Source organism: Tursiops truncatus, chromosome 14, assembly GCF_011762595.2.
Source record: "Tursiops truncatus isolate mTurTru1 chromosome 14, mTurTru1.mat.Y, whole genome shotgun sequence".
NCBI classification, from domain to species: Eukaryota; Metazoa; Chordata; class Mammalia; order Artiodactyla; family Delphinidae; genus Tursiops; species Tursiops truncatus.
In genome coordinates, this window is record NC_047047.1 from 28,885,216 (window position 1) to 28,904,489 (window position 19,274).

At 47.6% G+C, this 19,274-nt stretch overlaps 1 protein-coding gene across 28 annotated transcripts in view; it reads right to left on the minus strand.

The window, feature by feature from the left end:
* The window catches only part of DYSF (dysferlin), a 222,195-nt gene that overhangs the window by 180,476 nt on the left and 22,445 nt on the right, over positions 1 to 19,274 (minus strand). For all 28 annotated transcript variants that reach the window (XM_073791260.1, XM_033838318.2, XM_033838329.2 and 25 more), the window contains 2 exons: positions 18,504 to 18,559; positions 17,202 to 17,293 (listed from right to left, as the gene is read on the minus strand). In XM_073791260.1, the coding sequence (XP_073647361.1) occupies positions 17,202 to 17,293; positions 18,504 to 18,559 (148 nt within the window). The remainder of the gene's footprint in view (positions 1 to 17,201; positions 17,294 to 18,503; positions 18,560 to 19,274) is intronic.

The following is a 19,274-nucleotide window of genomic DNA, read 5'->3' on the forward strand; positions in this document are numbered from 1 at the left end:
CAGAACACCTGCCCGAAACTCCAGATATTTATCGGACCCTTTCCCTAAAATAACTCAGGAGAGTCTATCTACTTATAGACCCCCTACCCTAAAACAACCTGTGCTTTTTTTTTTTTTTGGCTGCGTTGGGTCTTCGTTGCTACACGTGGGCTCTCTCTAGTTAACGGTGAGCGGGGGCTACTCTTCTTTGCGTTGCGCGGGCTTCTCATTGTGGTGGCTTCTCTTGTTGCGGAGCACAGGCTCTAGGTGCATGGACTTCAGTAGTTGTGCCACACGGGCTTCAGTAGTTATGATTCGCAGGCTCTAGGGCGCAGGCTCAGTAGTTGTGGCGCACTGGCTTAGTTGCTCTGCGGCATGTGGGATCTTCCCGGACCAGGGCTCGAACCCGTGTCCCCTGCATTGGCAGGCATATTCTTTTTTTTTTTTTTTTTTTGCGGTACGCGGGCCTCTCACTGTTGTGGCCTCTCCCGTTGTGGAGCACAGGCTCCGGACGCACAGGCTCAGCGGCCATGGCTCACGGGCCCAGCCGCTCCGCGGCATGTGGCATCTTCCCGGACCGGGGCATGAACCCGTGTCCCCTGCATCGGTAGGCAGACTCTCAACCACTGCGCCACCAGGGAAGTCCCCAACCTGTGCTTCTTTAAGCACAAATACTTTCAGATCCTATCACAATTCTCGCCAGGCAACTTTTAACAACCTCCAGGCTTTTTGTCTTTAAAAGTCCCTCTTTCTCCCAATACTTTCACAGGTACCCGAATTTGCGTCTCCCGAATTGCAATTCTTAAAATCCCAAATAAACTATTTTCTTATTTGCAGCCTCCTGCATTATTTGTTGGTAGACAGACTTGGCCCCCAGATTCCCAGCGGCAATTCCTGGCAATTCTGAGGCTTCAGCCTGGGGCGGCGGGAGGCAGGGCCGCCAGGGGAGTGGAGGGATGGCAGACCTGGAGGTGCAGACAGCTAGTTTGCCGGCGAGCCCCCGGTTCCGGACCCTGGAGGCTGCGGCCAGAGCGCGGCGGGTCAGGGCGCAGAGCGGGCCCGGCTCTCCTCCCTCGCCGGCATCCCGCCCGCCCAGGCCCCTGTCAGGGAGAATTCCCGGAAGCGGGGCGGGAACAATAGGAGGAAATGCAAGAGGAAGCGCCGGCCCCACCCCTGCCAGCCCAGGCACCTCCGGGCGGGAGGGACCGCGGCCAGCAGGATTGCTTGTTATTTCCTCCCTTAAACGTCTTTCTGGGCCATGAAATGCCCCCACTTGCCAACCCTGCATAGGCCCTGAGGTCAGTCCCTCCGAGGGCCTGAGCGGCTTCACAGGCCTCCACTCCGCTAGGAGGTAAGGCTGGAAGCAGGCTGCCTATCCCGAAGCCTAAGGAGCAGGTTGTGGGCTGACGCGCCCGAGTCCGAGAGAGGCAGAGCCTGCCCTGTGTGGGCAGCCCCGCCGAACTGCGGGGAGGAGGAGGAAGGGAGGGAAGGGGGACGGATCTGAGGCTTGACCGCGATCGGAAACCCTGACGGCCACTTTTCATTCATTCATTTCACGGAGGACGGAGAAGATGTGTTATTCAGGGGGCTCGGACCTGGGAGGGTCCAGACCCTTGAGGAGACCCATCCCATCCTGAGACCAAGGCTAAGACACAGACCCTAGGGCGCCCCGGCCTTCTGCACATCAGGGATGCTGCACTCGGTGGGTACCAACCAGTGGCCCAGTGTGGCAGGCAGGATTCAGTAGCAGTCAAATGAGGCAAGGACGGGCCTGGCGGGGGGTCCTGCACGGGCTGCCTGGGAGCGAGCTCTGAGTGTGTGTGGAGCCTGGTGGGCTGGAAGGAAACCCTGTGGGCCTTGACAGCCTACTGATAGAAAAATGCGCTGCCCAGTCTCCCCAGACCTGGTCGTCCCTCTTGGCTGTGCTGTGTTCCCAGGCCACTGGAATGTGAGGGCAAGAGAAGTGTGGGGTCCGAAAGAGCTGCTGCCATCCCAAAGACAGAAAGCCAGGTCAGGAATTAGCATGGGAGAGGGAGTGCAAGGTCAAAGCTGCTTCCATGTTGACAAGGCATACGTCCTTCCTCATGGAAAAAGAGCTGGTTCCCAAATTCATCATCCAGTAGGTTGCTGTCCTATCAGAAATGCGAGGTGGTGACCTCCAAGTCTAAGCCTTAAGTGGGAGGGTACGAATTAAGGTGGCCAAGTAAGTTGATTTTAACAAAGCACAAAGAAATCTAAACAATTTTATTTTAAAACATCGGGCCATACATGGGAAAAGAATCTAAAAAAGAGTGGATATATGCATATGTATAACTGATTCGCTTTGCTGTACACCTGAAACTAACACAACATTGTAAATTAACTATACTCCAATAAAAATTTTAATAATTAAAAAAGGAAACATCTGGACATTTTACATCACTGTAAGATCAAAACACAAGAGGCAACCCAAATGTCCATCATAGAAAACGGGTAAGTTAAGTATAGACATACAACAGAATAGTATACAACTATAAAAATTATGGAAATGTTACACTGTAGACTTATAATGTATGGAAAATCTTCAACATACATTGTTAGGCATATGGATCAATGGAAAAGAATAGTGAGCCCAGAAATAAGCCCACATACCTATGGTCAATTAATCTTCAACAAAGGAGGCGAGACTATACAATGGGAAAAAGACAGTCTCTTCAGCAAGTGGTACAGGGAAAGTTGGACAGCCACATGTAAATCAATGAAGTTAGAACACACCCTCTAACCTTACACAAAAATAAACTCAAAGTGGCTTAAAGACTTAAACATAAGACATGACACCCTAAAACTACTACAAGAGATCATGCAAAATTTTCTCTGACATAAACCGTACCAATGTTTTCTTAGGTCAGTCTCCCAAGGCAATAGAAATAAAAACAAAAATAAACAAATGGACCTAATCAAACTCACAAGCTTTTCCCCAGCAAAGGAAACCACAAACAAAATGAAAGGACAACCTACAGAATAGGAGAAAATATTTGCAAATGATGTGACCGAAAAGGTCATTTCCAAAATGTACAAACAGCTCATACATCTCAACAACAAAAAAACTAATTGAAAAATGGGCAGAAGACCTAAATAGACATTTCTCCAAAGAAGACATCCAAATGGCCAATGGGCACATGAAAAGCTGCTCAACATTGCTAATTATTAGAGAAATGCAAATCAAAACTACAATGAGGTACCACCTCACACTGGTCAGAATGGCCATCATTAAAAAGTCTACAAGTAACAAATTCTGGAGAGGGTAAGCAGAAAAGGGACCCCTCCTCTACTGTTCGTGGGAATGTAATTTGGTGGATTACAGAATGTAATTTGTGGAAAACAGTATGGAGGTTCCTCAGAAAACTAAAAATAGAATTACCATATGATCCAGCAATCCCACTCCTGGGCATATATCCAGACAAAACTATATTTCAAAAAGATACATGCATTCCTATGTTCATAGCAGCACTATTCACAATAACCAAGACATGGAAACAACCTAAATGTCCATCAACAGATGAATGGATAAAGAAGATTTGGTACATGTATACAATGGAATACTACTCAGTCATAAAAAAGAATGACATAATGCCATCTGCAGCCACATGGATGAAACTAGAGATTATCATACTAAATGAAGTAAGTCAGAAAGAGAAAGACAAATACCATATGATATCACTTACTGCGGAATCTAAACTATGATACAAATGAATCTATCTATGAAACAGAAACAGAATCAGGAACATAGAGAATAGACTGGTGGTTGCCAAGGCAGAGGGGGTTGGGGGATGGGTAGAGTGGGAGGCTGGGGTTAGCAGATGTAAGCTTTTATATATAGAATGGATAAACAACAAGATCGTACTGTATAGCACAGAGAACTATATTCAATATCCTGTGATAAACCATAATGGAAAAGAATATTGAAAAAAAGAGAATGTATATATGTATAACTGAATCACTTTGCTGTACAGCAGAAATTAACACAACATTGGAAATCAACTATACTTCAATTTTTAAAATATTGATTGATTTTTTTTAAAGATGCATTGTTAAGTAAAAAAACAATGTTCAAAAAAGTGTGTATAATATGCTACCTATTACTTAGAGTGGTCAGATAGAAAGTGTAATGGTGTTTGCCAGAGGCTGGAGGGAGGGGACAATGGGGAGTTATTGTTTAATAGGCATAGAGCTTCAGTTTTACAGATGAAAAGAGTTACAGGGATGAATGGTAGTGATGGTTATAAAACAATGCAAATGTATTTAATGCCACTAAACTATATACACTTAAAAATGGTTAAGCTGGTAATTGTTATGTGTATTTTACCACAATACAAAAAAATCTATTTTAATAAATAAATATACTACCTATTATGTAAAAAAGAGGAAAGTCAGAATTTATACTGGTGATTAATCAATAATATGAGTGATACAGAAGAAACAAAGAACAATGGTTACCTATGGGAGAAAGATGAGAATTGCGCAGCTGGGGGAACAAAGGGAGAACTTTTGCTGCATTTTTTAAAATAGAGTCTGCTTTTATAACTCCTTAAATTTTTTTACTAACTCAGAAATTAAATTTGAAAACAAAGCATAAAAACTCTTTTTAAATTTTATAATTTATTAATTCAACAAATACTTATTTTGCCTATCAGACAAAACACCGAGCCTGCCCTCATGGAACGTACATTCTACTAAGAGCTACCTGCCTCCTGACTGAGTGTATATTAGACACTCTACACATATAGAGTGTCTAATATACACTCAGCGGTTAAACTGACGCTAGCCCTGTGGGGTAGGTACTGGTATTAGTTCAATCCACCTTACAGATGAGGAGATTGGGACTCGGAAAGGCATTTGACTTGTCTGATTTCACACAAATAACAGACAGAGCCAGACTCCAAGAGCCTTGCCTTAGACCCCATCCTGGACCAGTGGCATTCCTCAGAGCCCCATGAGCACATCATGAAAGACACAAAAAGACCCTTTGCTTCATCCATGGAAAAGAGAGCCCAGGCTATAAATCTGATCTGGTTCAACCTTTTTAAAAAAATCTAATTCCAAGCTGTACTAATCATGCCTTTTTATTTTCAATATTTTGATGTTTTGATATCTGGGGCTTTGCTCACTTTGGAGGGGCTGCCCCTCCCAGGACTAGTCAATTCCTAGAGATATAAAGGACTCACCTGCAACTGCACCTTTCATATGCAGACCCACCAAGCCAGAGCCCACACCCCCACCCCCTTCTCTACTGAGCACTCACATTCAGCCAACATTCCCCTGCACTGAAAACCCCAGGGCCAGGTGCCACATAACTTCACATAGCCCCTGCCCTCCAGAGCCTGCTGAAATTATTCAAACTAGCCGATCCTAAACCCGCTTACCCTGCCTTGCCTGTTCTTTTCTGAGGAAACCACAGTAAAGGCTCTTGCCCATGCTTTCCCATCCCTCCCCCTGCCTCCCGACTGACCCTGGTGCTTCCCCACGTGGCCCCCATGGTGCGGCATGCCCCCTCCTCTGAGGAACGGTAACAAACTATCCTTTCAGTGGTAATCATCTCCTGATTTGTCGGCTTACCATACCTGAATAATAACAAAACCTACATTTTAAAACACAAGCCTGCTAGTTCTTTGTTGGGGAGATCAGGGGTGAATGGTCATTTTAAAGAGCTCAGTAATCGCACCCTGTGGATGGGCTACACTCTCCTATGAAGAGGAGGTTGTGAGGTCTAGTAGTCTACACTATGCATTTGGAGCTTTCAGAGGGTGGCCTTGAAGTCTGGGCCCTGAGGAGAAGAAGGAAGGGAAGGGTCGAGTGTGCGGAACAGGTCTGGCAACAGGGCAGCTGGCTGAGACCCCAGGAGAAACCAGCTAGTCAGGGAGAGGCAGCCATGCCTGTGGCAGGGATAGCTGAAGGACCTAAGAGAGACGCTCTTCCACTGAAAGTGGCCTCCACACCTGCAGGGGGTGGCAGACCCTCCATCCGTTACCCCAGGCCTTCCCATATGCCATGGTGCCATGAGCTGAAGAATGAACAGGTGAGGCAGCCGAGGTGCAGCAGACCAGAGAAGACAACATCCCCAGGTGCTCGGAGCTGCGTTAGGGAGAAGTTACATGGGAGAAGTGGGTGCAGCTCACACTGACACTGACCAGTAAGTGAATGTAAGACAAGCCCTCTCCCCAGACACCCGGAAGGAAGGTGGCCCAGGAAGGCTGGCAGGACACAGTTCTTGCCCTGTTTGGTTCATGGGACACCCCAGGTGGCAGACCCTGGGTGTCACACACGCCAACCATGGTCTTCACATGTTGAGTCAGTGCCAACATTTCTAAACTATACCTTTCAACCTATAGCAACACTTTGAAAACATTCTTCCTCTCAACTATCTTCCAAAAATAAATTTTATCATAGAATGATGAAGAAAAAGAGCTCTCGAGTCATCCTACTTGGGCTGGAACCTCAGCTCTGCCATGCGACAGCTCTGTGGCTGAGGACAAGTTACATAACCTTTTTGAGGCCTGTTTTCTCATCTGTAAAGGTCATTTATTCATTTGACAAATATGTAGTGAGCACCTAATTATCGTAGGTATTGGGGATACTGGTTACACAAAATGGACAACCACCCCTGCACTGTTGGAGCTTCACAGGAATAGTGCACACTCCAGAGGGTTCTTGTAAAATCCAAGTTCACATACCTAACACCCCCAACTGTGTCTGGGACACAGACAGTGCTTGGTAAATGTCACCCCACTCACCAGCTTCCTGTCCTCTGCACATACTACCCCACCAGATTGAAGTGAGGGACCCATTAGATCATGACTGTCATAATATATGTAAGAGGTAAGATTTATTTGTGGTCACTCCTGATGGTAGAATAGAAATGAGACCCTCAAAATCTCAGGGAGAGAGAACAGAAGGAAGGACTTTCTAACATTATAATCCAGGCCCTGAACAGGCTTCTTCCTGACTCTAGCTCTGTCCTTGAAGGATGGAGGAGACTCCCACAGGTCTTTCAATTCTGGATGACATACCTGCCAAGGGGGGAGGCTCCAGTGAGAGTGTGGGTGGCCGATGACCAGTGCAGGCACAGGGTAGGGTCCAGGCATGACAGCAGTGGGGTTAGACACACACCATCACTAGGGCCTCCTGCAGGAAAGGCTTACACAGCCCAGACTGGTAAATGTGAAGGGAGTGCTGGCAATGGAAAACCAGTTCCCAGCCTTCATGGTAAAGACTGAATCAGTCAAGCAAGAGTCACCTGTGGCTGCTAAATCTAGGGGGACATTTTGACGAGCAGGATATTGGCAGGGTCTTAAAGTGTCTCTTAACACACGTCAAGGAGGAAAAAAAGAACAGTAAAGACACAATGGAAAAATCAGACAACACCTTGACGGGTGATTGAAATGAATGTCACCAACGAGGGACACCATGCACCTCCAGATCCTGAGATAAACACAACGCACCTATGACGGATTCCAGCCAGGAGTCAGTAACCGAATCTGATCATGAATATAATCATGAGAAAGACATCAGACAAACCCCAAATGAGGAATATTCTATTTTTTTCATTGGGGTATTGTATTATTCAAAAATGTAAATTGCCATAACTGTGGAAATGTCCCAAAGTAAAGGAGGCTATGGAAATATGATGACAAAATTCAATATGGGTATCTATACTGGGGGAAAGGGAGGGGGAAATGCTATAAAAGACATAACTTGGTCAATTGATAGGATCAAAATACAAACAGTAGATTAAAGTAGGCAACCATGTTAAATTTACTGAAGTTGGTAACTTACTGTGGTTATGTAAAAAAAATCCCTGCTCTTTGGAAATATACACAGAAGTATCTAAGGATAAAGGGCCAGGATGAGTATAACTTACCCTCAAATGGGAGAGAGAGAAAAAGGGAGGACGGAGGGAGAGGAGAGAGTGAGAGAGAGAATATTATAAACCAAATGGAATAGAACATTACCAATAAATGAGTCTAAGTAAAGTGTGTGGATGTTCTTTTTGAAACTTTCCTATGAGTTTGAAATTATTTCCCAAAAAAGGCTCTAGAAAGGTCTCCATGTGTCCGTTTCTCATTCTTTATCTTTTAAACTAAGAAAAAGACATGTCAACTAAAAATATATGTATTACAACTCAAACCCATTCATCACTGACTCAGCCGCACCTTCCTCATTAGATTCAGTGAGTCAGCACAACAGGAAAATCAGATAGCCCCTGACCTGGCAGGACACACACACACACACACACACACACACACACACACACACGCACAGACACACACACTCAGGGGAAGTTTAAGGACACCGGTGAGGAGACACCATGAGCTGCGGCCCCTTCAGCCATGCATGCCTGGCCGTGAGGGGCAGGAAATGAGAACAGCCGGACATAACACACACACACAAACCCCAGCCCGCCTGGCCTCTGGCAGACTTCCTGATCCTTATCTGATCCTCCAGGGGCTGCCCAAGGGTAACTCTAAATAGTTTTCCACTTCAATCCAGAGAAAGACAAAAGAAAAACTATTCCGAAACACAGGGATGTCCTGGATAGAATCCAGGACAAAATATAGTTATAAAAATCCTTGGAAAATAAGGATATGGTCACTGCTTCCGAGGATGCTGAGAACAATGGGATGATGAACTGTAAGTATTCCTGCCTCAAAACTGCCTCCCAAGGATTCCGGAGGCTTGCCCACTGGCTTGCTGAAGCCTGGAGGCTGAACATAGGCCTACTTTCCCCAACTTCTGACAACAGCAAACTGCCTCTCTGCCTTTTTAAATGTCTATGTGCACAGGCATATTTGGGTGAACATCCATTCCTGTGTAAGAATGACACCGGGACAAAGCAACCAATAGACGACAAGCAGAGAGAAAATACCATCCACACTTAAAACAGACCGAGGGTCAATATTCCTAACAAGATCCCAAACGTACAGACTACCATGAATTAGTTAGAATAAAACAAGCACCTCAAAGTATTAAGATAGGCAACTGACAGAAGAAGAAATACAAATGGGCAATAAACACGTGGAAAGATGCTCAACTTTACAAGCAATTAAGGAAACACAAATTATAAGATACCTTTCTTCCCCCATGGCACTAGCAAAAATAAAACATTGACGGGCACTTTTTTTACACTGTCGGTAGACGTAACTCAGGACACCTTTTCTGAAAAGCAATTTGGCAGAATTGATGAAAATGTTATCCCATTTCTAAGGACCTATCCTAAAGGAAAAATAGTATAAGGACATAAAAACGTTTGGATAAAGATGTTCACTGGCATGCCAGGAAAGAAACTAGAAAGAAACTAAATACCAGTCAATAAGGTTACAGTGGGATAAATTATGGTGCACTCACACCGTGGAATACAACACAACTACTGAAACTGGTGTTGACCGATACCCACTGACCTGGGAAAACGGTTCGTGATAAAATGACAAAAAGCCACATGGGGACCAATATACATGGCGTGACTCATTTTTGTGTAAGTAAATGAATACACTTGTATATAAACAGATGCTTGCAGATACTTAGGGAAAGTTGAGGAAGCTATATACGGTCAACAGTGGACACCACTGGAGGGAAGGGAAGGAGCGGATTGGAGAACATGCATTTTTTCCTTTATAAACTTTTAAAAATGGAGCTTACTGACTTACGCTTATTATTTTACTTTATTTTTTTGGGCTGTGCCACGTGGCATGCGGGACCTTAGTTCCCCAACCAGGGATCGAACCCATGGCCCCTGCAGTGGAAGCACAGAGTCTTAACCAATGGACCACCAGGGAAATCCTGGCGCTTACTTCTGCTTATAAAAATATTTATAATTTGTATACTCTTGTGGGGTTTTTTTCAAATAAAAAAGAATGTGTTCATATTCAGGTACAGCACGTGTCCAGACGGGGCATGCACTTGCTGTAATGTTCACATACTGGTGTGGTTTCTGTATGTGCATCTGTACGGATCCTGCTACAACCAACAGTCCCCATGTACCGGACACCTTCAATGTGCCAAGCACAGGGTAGGCGTTTGACACGTACGCATTATACAACAACTCTGCACTGTAGGTACTGTGATTGCCTTTCAGAAAGGTCCAGGTCAAGGCAGTGCCAGGATGAGACCCACTGCTGAAAGTGGGGCTCCCGAGAGTAGCCTTTGACCTTCACTCTCATGCCAGCCACCACCACTGCCCTGCTCAGCTATGTAGACAACCTGGGAGACCAAGACCACCTGCCCCTGCCAGGATGGAACCCCTTGACCACATCAACTCATTCCAGGTGTGAGTCAAAGGCATCCACTGGCCAGATCTGCGCCCGACCTTCCTTACATTCTTGCACGTGACAGACTCACGTTCAGCTCCTTCCTAGCAACCCCTGCTTTCCCTCAGTAGATTAAGCTCGTTGTCCCCGGAGACACCAGGACAACCCCTACCTCCACCCTAGGGGCACCAAGACCTACTCCAGGGTCAGCAACAGCCCTACAGGAGATGGTCACCTACGTCAGGAAGACCCGCCGTTCCCAAAACATCTCCTCACAGCCTATCGCGGTGCCGAAAGGCTCACCGTTAGCGCTTTCATTTTTGGTCTAAGCGGAGTCTGGGAAATAAAGCACCATCGCCTACATTCCTAAGAGAAGGAGCAAAACGTTAAACCACAGGCTGCCACCAACACTTCAGTATGAATGAGTGAGTCCGTTTTCAAACCACAGCTGGCTGAGAGCAGCCTTTGATGGGAAAGGGCCGGGGTCAGTGGGACTCAAGCAACTGGGGCAGCTGGAGGGCAGCACAGGGGAGCTACGGAAAAGGGGATGTGCCGAAGGGAACTGCCATTTAGGGAGCAGCCCTCTGTGGCAGGTCCCTGAGATGTGCTTTTGCACTTGATTTAATACTCCCTAAGCAGGAGGAAACAGGCTCAGGGAGCTGAGCTGAGGACCTGCCCAAGGCCACAGGGCTGTTGAGTCTGGACCCTAGCTCTTCCCAAAGTCCATATTCATTCCAGCTCATTCCGTGACCAGCTCACGGGGCCGACGTCGGGGTGAGAGGAGGAGCAGCTGAGGAGGAAGGACACGGAGCAGCAGTGCCCAGGAAGGTACCCAAGCTGCCTCCGGGGCCCCCGTCAGTGGCCGACACCATACCGACAACCCAGATCGCAGGGCAGGTGAAGGCAGGCAAGGCTCTGTGTGCGGCTGAGAGAGCCCTCAAGGACCCACTTTATAGAGTCACCGGGTTGCTGAAAGGTTGGAAGTGAATCACACTCTTCTGAAGAAAATGCTATTGTGAGAGCCTAAGGGAACGCTTCTTTAAAGGCAGTAGTGTGCCTTCTAGCCGATTCTTGGTGTGAATCTGGGTCTCCTTCTGTACTTCTTGATTGAAGCGGGGGCGGGGGGACAGCCACCCTGGAATAGAGTTGCCAGATCAAGTACAGGATTCCCTGCTAAGTTTACCTTTCAGATAAACACTTGGTAATCTCTTAATATAAGTATGTCTCATGCAACATTTGGGACATTCAAACTAACTGAGTGTCCTGTATGTTTCTCTATTGAATCTGGCCACCCTATCCTGGGCCTGGTGGTCAAGGTGAGTATCATTTTAACCCTGGTGGTTTTTTTGCTTCGTTTTTTGGGGGTTTTTTTGGCTGGGCCGTTAGGCTTGTAGGATCTTAGTTCCCCGACCTGGGATCAAACCGGGCCCTCGGCAGTGAAAGCGCAGAGTCCTAACCACTGGATGGCCAGGGAATTCCGTAACCCTAGTGTTTTGACAGATGGACATTTTGACCCCATGGAGACTTTTGCTCCCATATTTACATTTACCAAACATTTAAATTAAAAAAAAAATACACCTACATTAATTAATTTCTACTGGAAAGGCATTTTTCAGAACAAATTAAATTAAGCCCGGTTAATTTGTTGAGATATTTTCTATACAGTGTAATTAAACTCCTTTCTTTTTTTAATCTTCATTTTTATTTTACCAAAATTATTGTCATGAGTAACAATTATTTTCTGTTTAAATTTCCCAACACAGGTTTGGTGCAAAGTTTTCTTGGGGGGTTTTTTGTTTGTTTGTTTTTTCATTTTTCGATTCATATCAAGCTTTATCAAATATAGCTCTCTTGATTCTTGAGTTTTCTTTTGTGGAATTAGTTCTATTAAGTCTGATTCTCTCAGGTCAGTGTTTACAGTTACCAACAGGATTCTTCAGTCAGTTTTTCATTTCCTTAACAATTTTACCATGTGCCGTTTTGCCCATAATTATTGCATGGTAATCAGTTCTACCAATAACCACATCCAGAAACTATGGCAAGAATTATATTTATTTCTCAGTTAATCCATGAAAAAATTGAGAGCCATTCCTTGCAGAAGTGCCAGCATTGCTCTCATGCCCTGGTGCACACTGGTCTCCCCTGGGCAGTTTCAGGAAGTGCTGCTGCCTGCACCCGACTCCAGCTTCTCCTTTCATCAGTTTGTGCCTAGACACTGATCTATTGTAAAGCTCCCAGGCCATTCTAAGATGCACCCAGGGTTGGAGCACTGTTCTAAAAACCTAGAGCTGTGCTGTCCAACACAGTAAGCCGCCACTGTGCACGCACATGAGCTATTCAAATTTAAATTAATTAAAATTAAATAAAATTTAAGATTCAGTTCCTCAGTTACACTAGCCAACACAGAATGGTTCCATCATCTCAGAAAGTTCTACCGGGCAGCACTGGTCTGGAGTGCAGACGACTGGTTCTCACTCCCTAACACCTGGGAGTTCGTAATGGTGCACAGGCCCCGCTCCCAATCAATTAAGTGAGAACTTGCAGGCGGGGCCAGGCACTGGTATGTTATGTCAAAGCTGCTGCTGATGCTCTTGCGTCTCATAGCCTGAATTGGGAATTTCTCAGCTGAACATCCCAGGGGTCAAACTTAGCTGGTCAGGGATCAGGGTCAACTTCCCCTCCAGCATCCTTCTGAGAAGCCCAGAGTAAACAGGAAGTTGTTGAGTGCAGCCTGGGACACTCAACTGAGTCCAGGACCCAGCCTAGCTGGGTTTGCACGAGTGTCTCCCATCCAGAGGAGTGAAGTTTCCTCTTATGTGCATTTGAAACCTGATTTTATAGACATGGAGTTGATCCACCCCTGCAGTTGCTTCAGGATGGGTGGGGTGCAGAATGGCCCAGAGACAGTATCCAGCCTGAGTTTCCCCTCCTGAGAGATTCCGAGACCCCACTCCAGGCCAACAGACCAGGCTGGCATAATGAGGTCACCCCAAACTGCCAACGGTCGTCGGGGAAACACAGAAACATCAAAAATCCCAGAAGCCCTGGGGAAAGAGAAGAGAGTGGAAGTGGGGGAGAGTCAGATGACAGAAGGAATAAACGGAGAGGGGCCAGGAAGAAAAAGGAGCAAAACCACAGACCTGTGGAGACAGAGGTGTGAGTGAGGGGCGGTAAAGAATGATTGAGGCATTGAGGGGACTCTAGAAACAGGTGGAGGCAGAGGATGGAGGTTCAGAAGACGGAGAGGAGGAGACAGAGGGAGACTGTGGAGGGCTGTGCTGCACCTCGCTTGGAAGAAGACCCAGGAGGACCCTAGGTGGGCTCACAGCCCACCCAGGACTGCCAGGAAGGAAGGAACTGCTGCATGACAACCCTGTGGATTTCACTGAAACTGAGGGCAGTCAGATGGCAGCGGTCACCGTCACACCTGTTGTCTCCCTATTTGCTTCCTGACCAGACACTGCCAACTTGAGGGTAGTGAGTAGGTGTTCTATGTAAAACGTTCATTGAATTGAATTCACCGATTTTTTTTTCCTTTTCTCTTTTAGAACGTAAAATATCACATGGTTGCTCTTTCCACTTCCTGGAAATGCTTGACTTTTACAGCGTTAGACTTTTTAATACTTTTAATTAACTGTTTTTTTTTTTTTTTTTTTTTTTGTGGTACGCGGGCCTCTCACTGTTGTGGCCTCTCCCGTTGCGGAGCACAGGCTCCGGACGCGCAGGCTCAGTGGCCATGGCTCACGGGCCCAGCCGCTCCGCGGCACGTGGGATCTTCCCGGACCGGGTCATGAACCTGTGTCCCCTGCATCGGCAGGCGGACTCTCAACCACTGCGCCACCAGGGAAGCCCTTAACTGGGATTCTTTTCTCACATTTCATGAGCAGCATGAACGTACTGTGCGCTCTAACCATGAGGGCCTTACAGAAGCACCCTGTGGGTACCTGCCTCCCTCCCGCTGCTCCAGTGGGTTTCCCCTCATGCATCTTCCATCCAAGCAAACTGCTCTCCAGCCTGCATACCCCACTGGCTCCGAGGCTCCGATAGCAAAGCTAAAATTCTATTATTTCTGAAATTCTTCAGACGTTTGTGAATGTAAGTTTAAATTTAGTTGAATTAAAATTGAATTTTTAATCGCTAGAAATGCAAAATTGAGATAAATGTTTGAAAAACTCAAAAGTTGCATTCAAGTTGTTATCAGAAAGAAGTTTCTGGTGAATCAGGAAGCTTTGTGAATTAGTTCTTCTGCAAATTGCTGTGTGAGGAACTGATTTCCAGCACACTGGCCTCTCAAGTGACCTACCTGGTCATGTGGGAAACTGGTGTTCAGGGAGCTGACTTGCCCCCAGGAGCCAGAGGACACCTACAGGGGCCAACGAGAGGGCTCCAATGTGCGAGACAGCCTGCCCCTGCTGTGATCTCCAACCCACGGAGCCAGGCCGGCCCATGTGTGGCACTGGCCTGCTATCACCCCGATGTCTAGCCTGGCCCTTGAATTGATCAAAAATATGTTCTCATCCCCTGCTGCCTTCATGGTCTTAGAAATCTCCCCACAGGGCCTGAAAAGTACTGAATGTGATCATGAAAGTGAAACATGCGTTTCCTCTGCATGCCTTTGCCTTGCTACGCTCTCTCCAGAAGGGCCCAGCACCTGCCTGGGGCTTCCGGGAGCCTCTGAGAGGTGCAGGGGCTCCGTGATTCTGACCATGTTGCAGATCTGCCCTTCAATCACAGCTCTGCCATCAGTAGCCTTCGAGGAAATTAATCTCCTGGAGCCTCAGTTTCCCTCCGTAATAATGACAAGTCTAATAGTAACACCTAACGATTAAAAAAGATCTTTTATGACATTTTTTTTTTTTAAATTCCATATATATGTGCTATGGGGAGGGGGAAGTGTAAACGGTGACAAAGCGATAAAGAGGCATGGACATATATACTCTACCAAACGTAAGGTAGATAGCTAGTGGGAAGCAGCCGCATAGCACAGGGAGATCAGCTCGGTGCTTTGTGACCGCCTGGAGGGGTGGGATAGGGAGGGTGGGAGGGAGGGAGACGCAAGCGGGAAGAGATATGGGAATATATGTATATATATAACTGATTCATTTTGTTGTGAAGCTGAAACTAACATACCATTGTAAAGCAATTATACTCCAATAAAGATGTTAAAAGAAAAAAAAAAAAAAAAGAGAATTAACAAACTTAACAGCAACCACAAAAAAAAAAAAAAAAAAAAAGATCTTTTATATAAAGACTCAGCACAGGGCCAGACACTTGGCTAAGCTCTTGGTAAACATCAGCTGTTGTGGGTTTGCTATTATTATCCTCAGCCTGGTGTCAGAGACCCCCTCCCAACCTGGCCCCATTGCTCCCTTCTCACTGGGCTGCACAAGTCATGTGACTGAATCCCACATGTAAGGCCTTAGCCTGCTGCCCTCCATGCCCAAACAGTGGAAGGCCCTCCCTTCCTCTCCTCTCTAAAGCCAACCCTGGCCTCCGAGTCCGTCTGTGTGGCCCTCCTCCAGGAAGCCTTCCAGGACCACCCAGAGTCCAGCATTGCTCCTCCCTCACCTGTAGGTCCACCGTTCATGCTTGTCAGAAGCTGCCTTTTTTCTATGAAATACCTGTGCTGGGGTAACAGTGTGAATGAGTTCCAGCCCCTGCAGGAACCTGCACCCTGTGCAGGTGGGGGCTGCTGAGGTCCAGGCTGGACAAAATGGACCCAAGACGCCCTGGACCCACACCTTTTAGCCCTACCTTGGGAGGGCCTAGTGGAAGCGCCTCCATCCTCCCCACACGTATCACGCGCTGCACCCACAGCCAGCAGAGACACAGAGAGACCGTGGTGGTTGCGTTTTTCTTCCAAGCTTTTTAAGATTTCCAACTTTCCAGATGTCTGGGAGGCTGAGACCCCTGTCGGCCTTCCCCAGGTCTCTGAATCCCCCCTCCTTCCCTCTCCCACTCTCGCCCTGCCAGGGAAACACAGCCGGGCCCCAGACACCAGCTGACCCAGTTCCCAAACAAAGGCTCTACTGTCAGCAGGTCACAAAACAGCAAGCCCATGCCCGATCCTCGGGTCCAGACCTCAGCGAACGGCACCAAGAGCGTGAACCCACCCCTGCCGGCCCCTCACACAGCTGCACCCCCGTCAGGCCTAGCAGGGACCGGCTGAAGCCCCGCCCTGACATTCAAGGTTCCAGCACTGGAGCGCTCTCAGGCTGTGCCTCCCAGGTCACCCTACCCACAGTCAACAGGGCCATCCGTCTGCAAGCTGGCTGGCCCTGCCCACCCCGCCACCAGCACACACAAGGCCCAGGAGCTCCATACACGAGGAAGGACCCATCGCCCGCCTCGAGAGCCTGGTTTTGCCACCACAAAACTCTGAACTCTGCTCCTACTATTGCCCCTGCCTGGAAACCATCCCTACTACGTACATGAAATATCACCAGAAGACACTGCCACAGGACGGTGGGCAGTCAGTGTGGGTCGCCATTACCGTTCCGACTTCTAAACCACAACTCTCACCTCGAGTCCCACCTCTTCCATGAAGCCATCGCTCGGCCTGCCTCGCGCCATGTGCCACTGCCCTCCCTAGCCTGTGCTGGGCAGGGAGAGAGGGCCGTGCCAGGCACCTCAGGGCTGCAGCAGGACCCAGAGAGCCTTTTCTTCCCTGCTCCCTGGGGCACAGACTGTCTGGGGAAACACACGCACATCTGATTCTAGCCCATCTTCCTTCCCTGTCACTTGGGAAGCTCTCAGATTTACCCACGGCTGAGTTCCTGAGACTGCAGCCAGCCCTCTCCCCCAGATCTCCCACCGGGCCAGGCCCACGAGTGGCAGGTCTTCACCAAACACCAGCTCTCCAGAGTCCACATTCTGTAGTCTACATCCGCCACGACCCTACCCGTACACACCCACAGGCCAGAGTCCCCCTCACCGCCTCACCTGTTCCTCCCCATCGTCTCGTGGTCTTTGACCACCACATGAAGCTCGGAGCCTTGGTCCAGGGGGACACCCTTGAGGTCCCACTCAAAGCCCTGGAAGAAAAAGAGAAAAGATGTCTTAACCTATGGACCCCTAGAAGAGACTGTGTCTGGTCCCCACGGGTCCCCCTGGGGCACTGAGCGGGCATCTGTGACCACTACTGGTGACGGGAAGGATGCATGAGTGAAGGAATGAATACATGAGTAGCAGGGTCTCAGAGCTTCAGAAGGGACAGCGAGAGCTGAAGGCAGCGGAAGAGAGTAGGAGACCAGACCCCCATGACCCCCTCCCCAACTCAATTCCACCAGTCACCAGGAGCACAGCTGGGAAAACTTCCAGGTGGCCCTCAGGGCCCAAAATCAGTGTGCTCATGGGGCAGCCCGGCGCCTGGTGACAGCATGCGTTAGTGCCACCTTGGTCTCCAGAGACCCCAGGACCCTCCTCAGAGCAAAGGCACCCCATGCATCCCAACCCCATCCACACGAGGATAGGGCTTCCAAAGACCACCAGGGCGCCATATAAAGAAAGCTGGTTGACTAAGTCTCGAACAAGAGCAAGTTATGCAGCAGATGGGAGCCAATTCTTTCGCAATTAGAGAATGACAAATCTCTGCACAGATGATACCCTGACCAGCAAGCGCTTGAGTTGGTAAGCAAATAAATGAGCATCTGCCAACATAGATTTACTGATTAAACTTGTTAAAGGCTATTGCAACATGCCTTAAGTAAATCATTTGCACAGATGATCTACTGCAAATAGACAATTATTTCCTATAGTTTAAATTACCTAAACATTGTCAGTTTTTCTGAAACAGTGTATTAAATTTAACCCAAAGGAAAAAAAAAGAAAGAAAGAAAGAAAGCTGGTTGAGAGGGCAGGAACCAGAGGAGGACCTGATGAATCAGGGAGGGCTGTGGGGAGGAGGTAGTTCTGGGCAAGGACAACGGCCCTGTGTAAGGGAAAAAAAGCAGGTAAGAGAGCCCTAGACACCCTCCTCCTGGCTGGCCAGAGCTGAAAGAAGTGGAGACAAGGGACCCCTCACTCCTCTCCACACCGTACCCACAGCACAGGGGAGACCGCAGGCCAGGCCACCACCCCTCCTCCCAGGTGCCAGGAGGATTTCATTGGCACACCGGACCAGAGCCCCTCCTCTCCATGACAACACCTCTGAGAAAGCCGCCTCTGCCTGAGCCCCCTGACTCGTCCCTGCAGAGACAGTGGAAGCAGAGGGAGGAAAGGAGGGAAGGTGGGAAGCTCACATACCTCATTCCACACGGGGTTCACGTTGTTCTTGATGACTTTGGTTCTCTTCTTCACGCCTACGAGAGACACAGAGGGGGAGTGAAGAGATGTACCCCAACCTGCGCCTTCCCCAAGTGAGGGCCAGTTCTAAGACCTGCACTGCACCTCACCCGCCAAAGGAAACCTTACAAAACCCACGAGTCCCTGAGAATCCCACCAGTCTGCAATGAAAGCCCAATGCCAATCACACACATCTCTCAGCTCTGGGACGGACAAACAGCAGCCCCATCGGAAGGACTGTTTAAAGGAAAATACCCAGCCTGACTCTTCTTAATGAGTTTGTTATTGTTACTCCTGACTTTCTAAGTAAAGCTTTTAAATTGTAAAGTTTCTGATTCTCAAAATGAATGATCTTCATAGAAAATATTCCATTTTTCTTTAAAACAATCTATCTCCACATATTGTATGATTCCATTTATATGAAATGTCCAGAACAGGCAAATTCACAGAGACAGAAAATAGATTAGTAGTTTCCAGGGCCCTAGAGGGAGATGGGAATGGCAAGTGAACGCTTAATGGAGATTTCTTTTTGGGGTGATGAACTGTTATGGAATTAGATAGTGACGATGGTTGTACAACATTGTGAGTATACTAAAAACCATTTACACTGTACACTTTTAAATGGTTAAAATGGTGACTTTTAGGGTCTGTGAATTTTACCTCAATTTTAAAAAAATCCACCTCACTCTCACCTTGAAGGTATCTATCGGAAGCAGGCTGTCCTACCTGCTC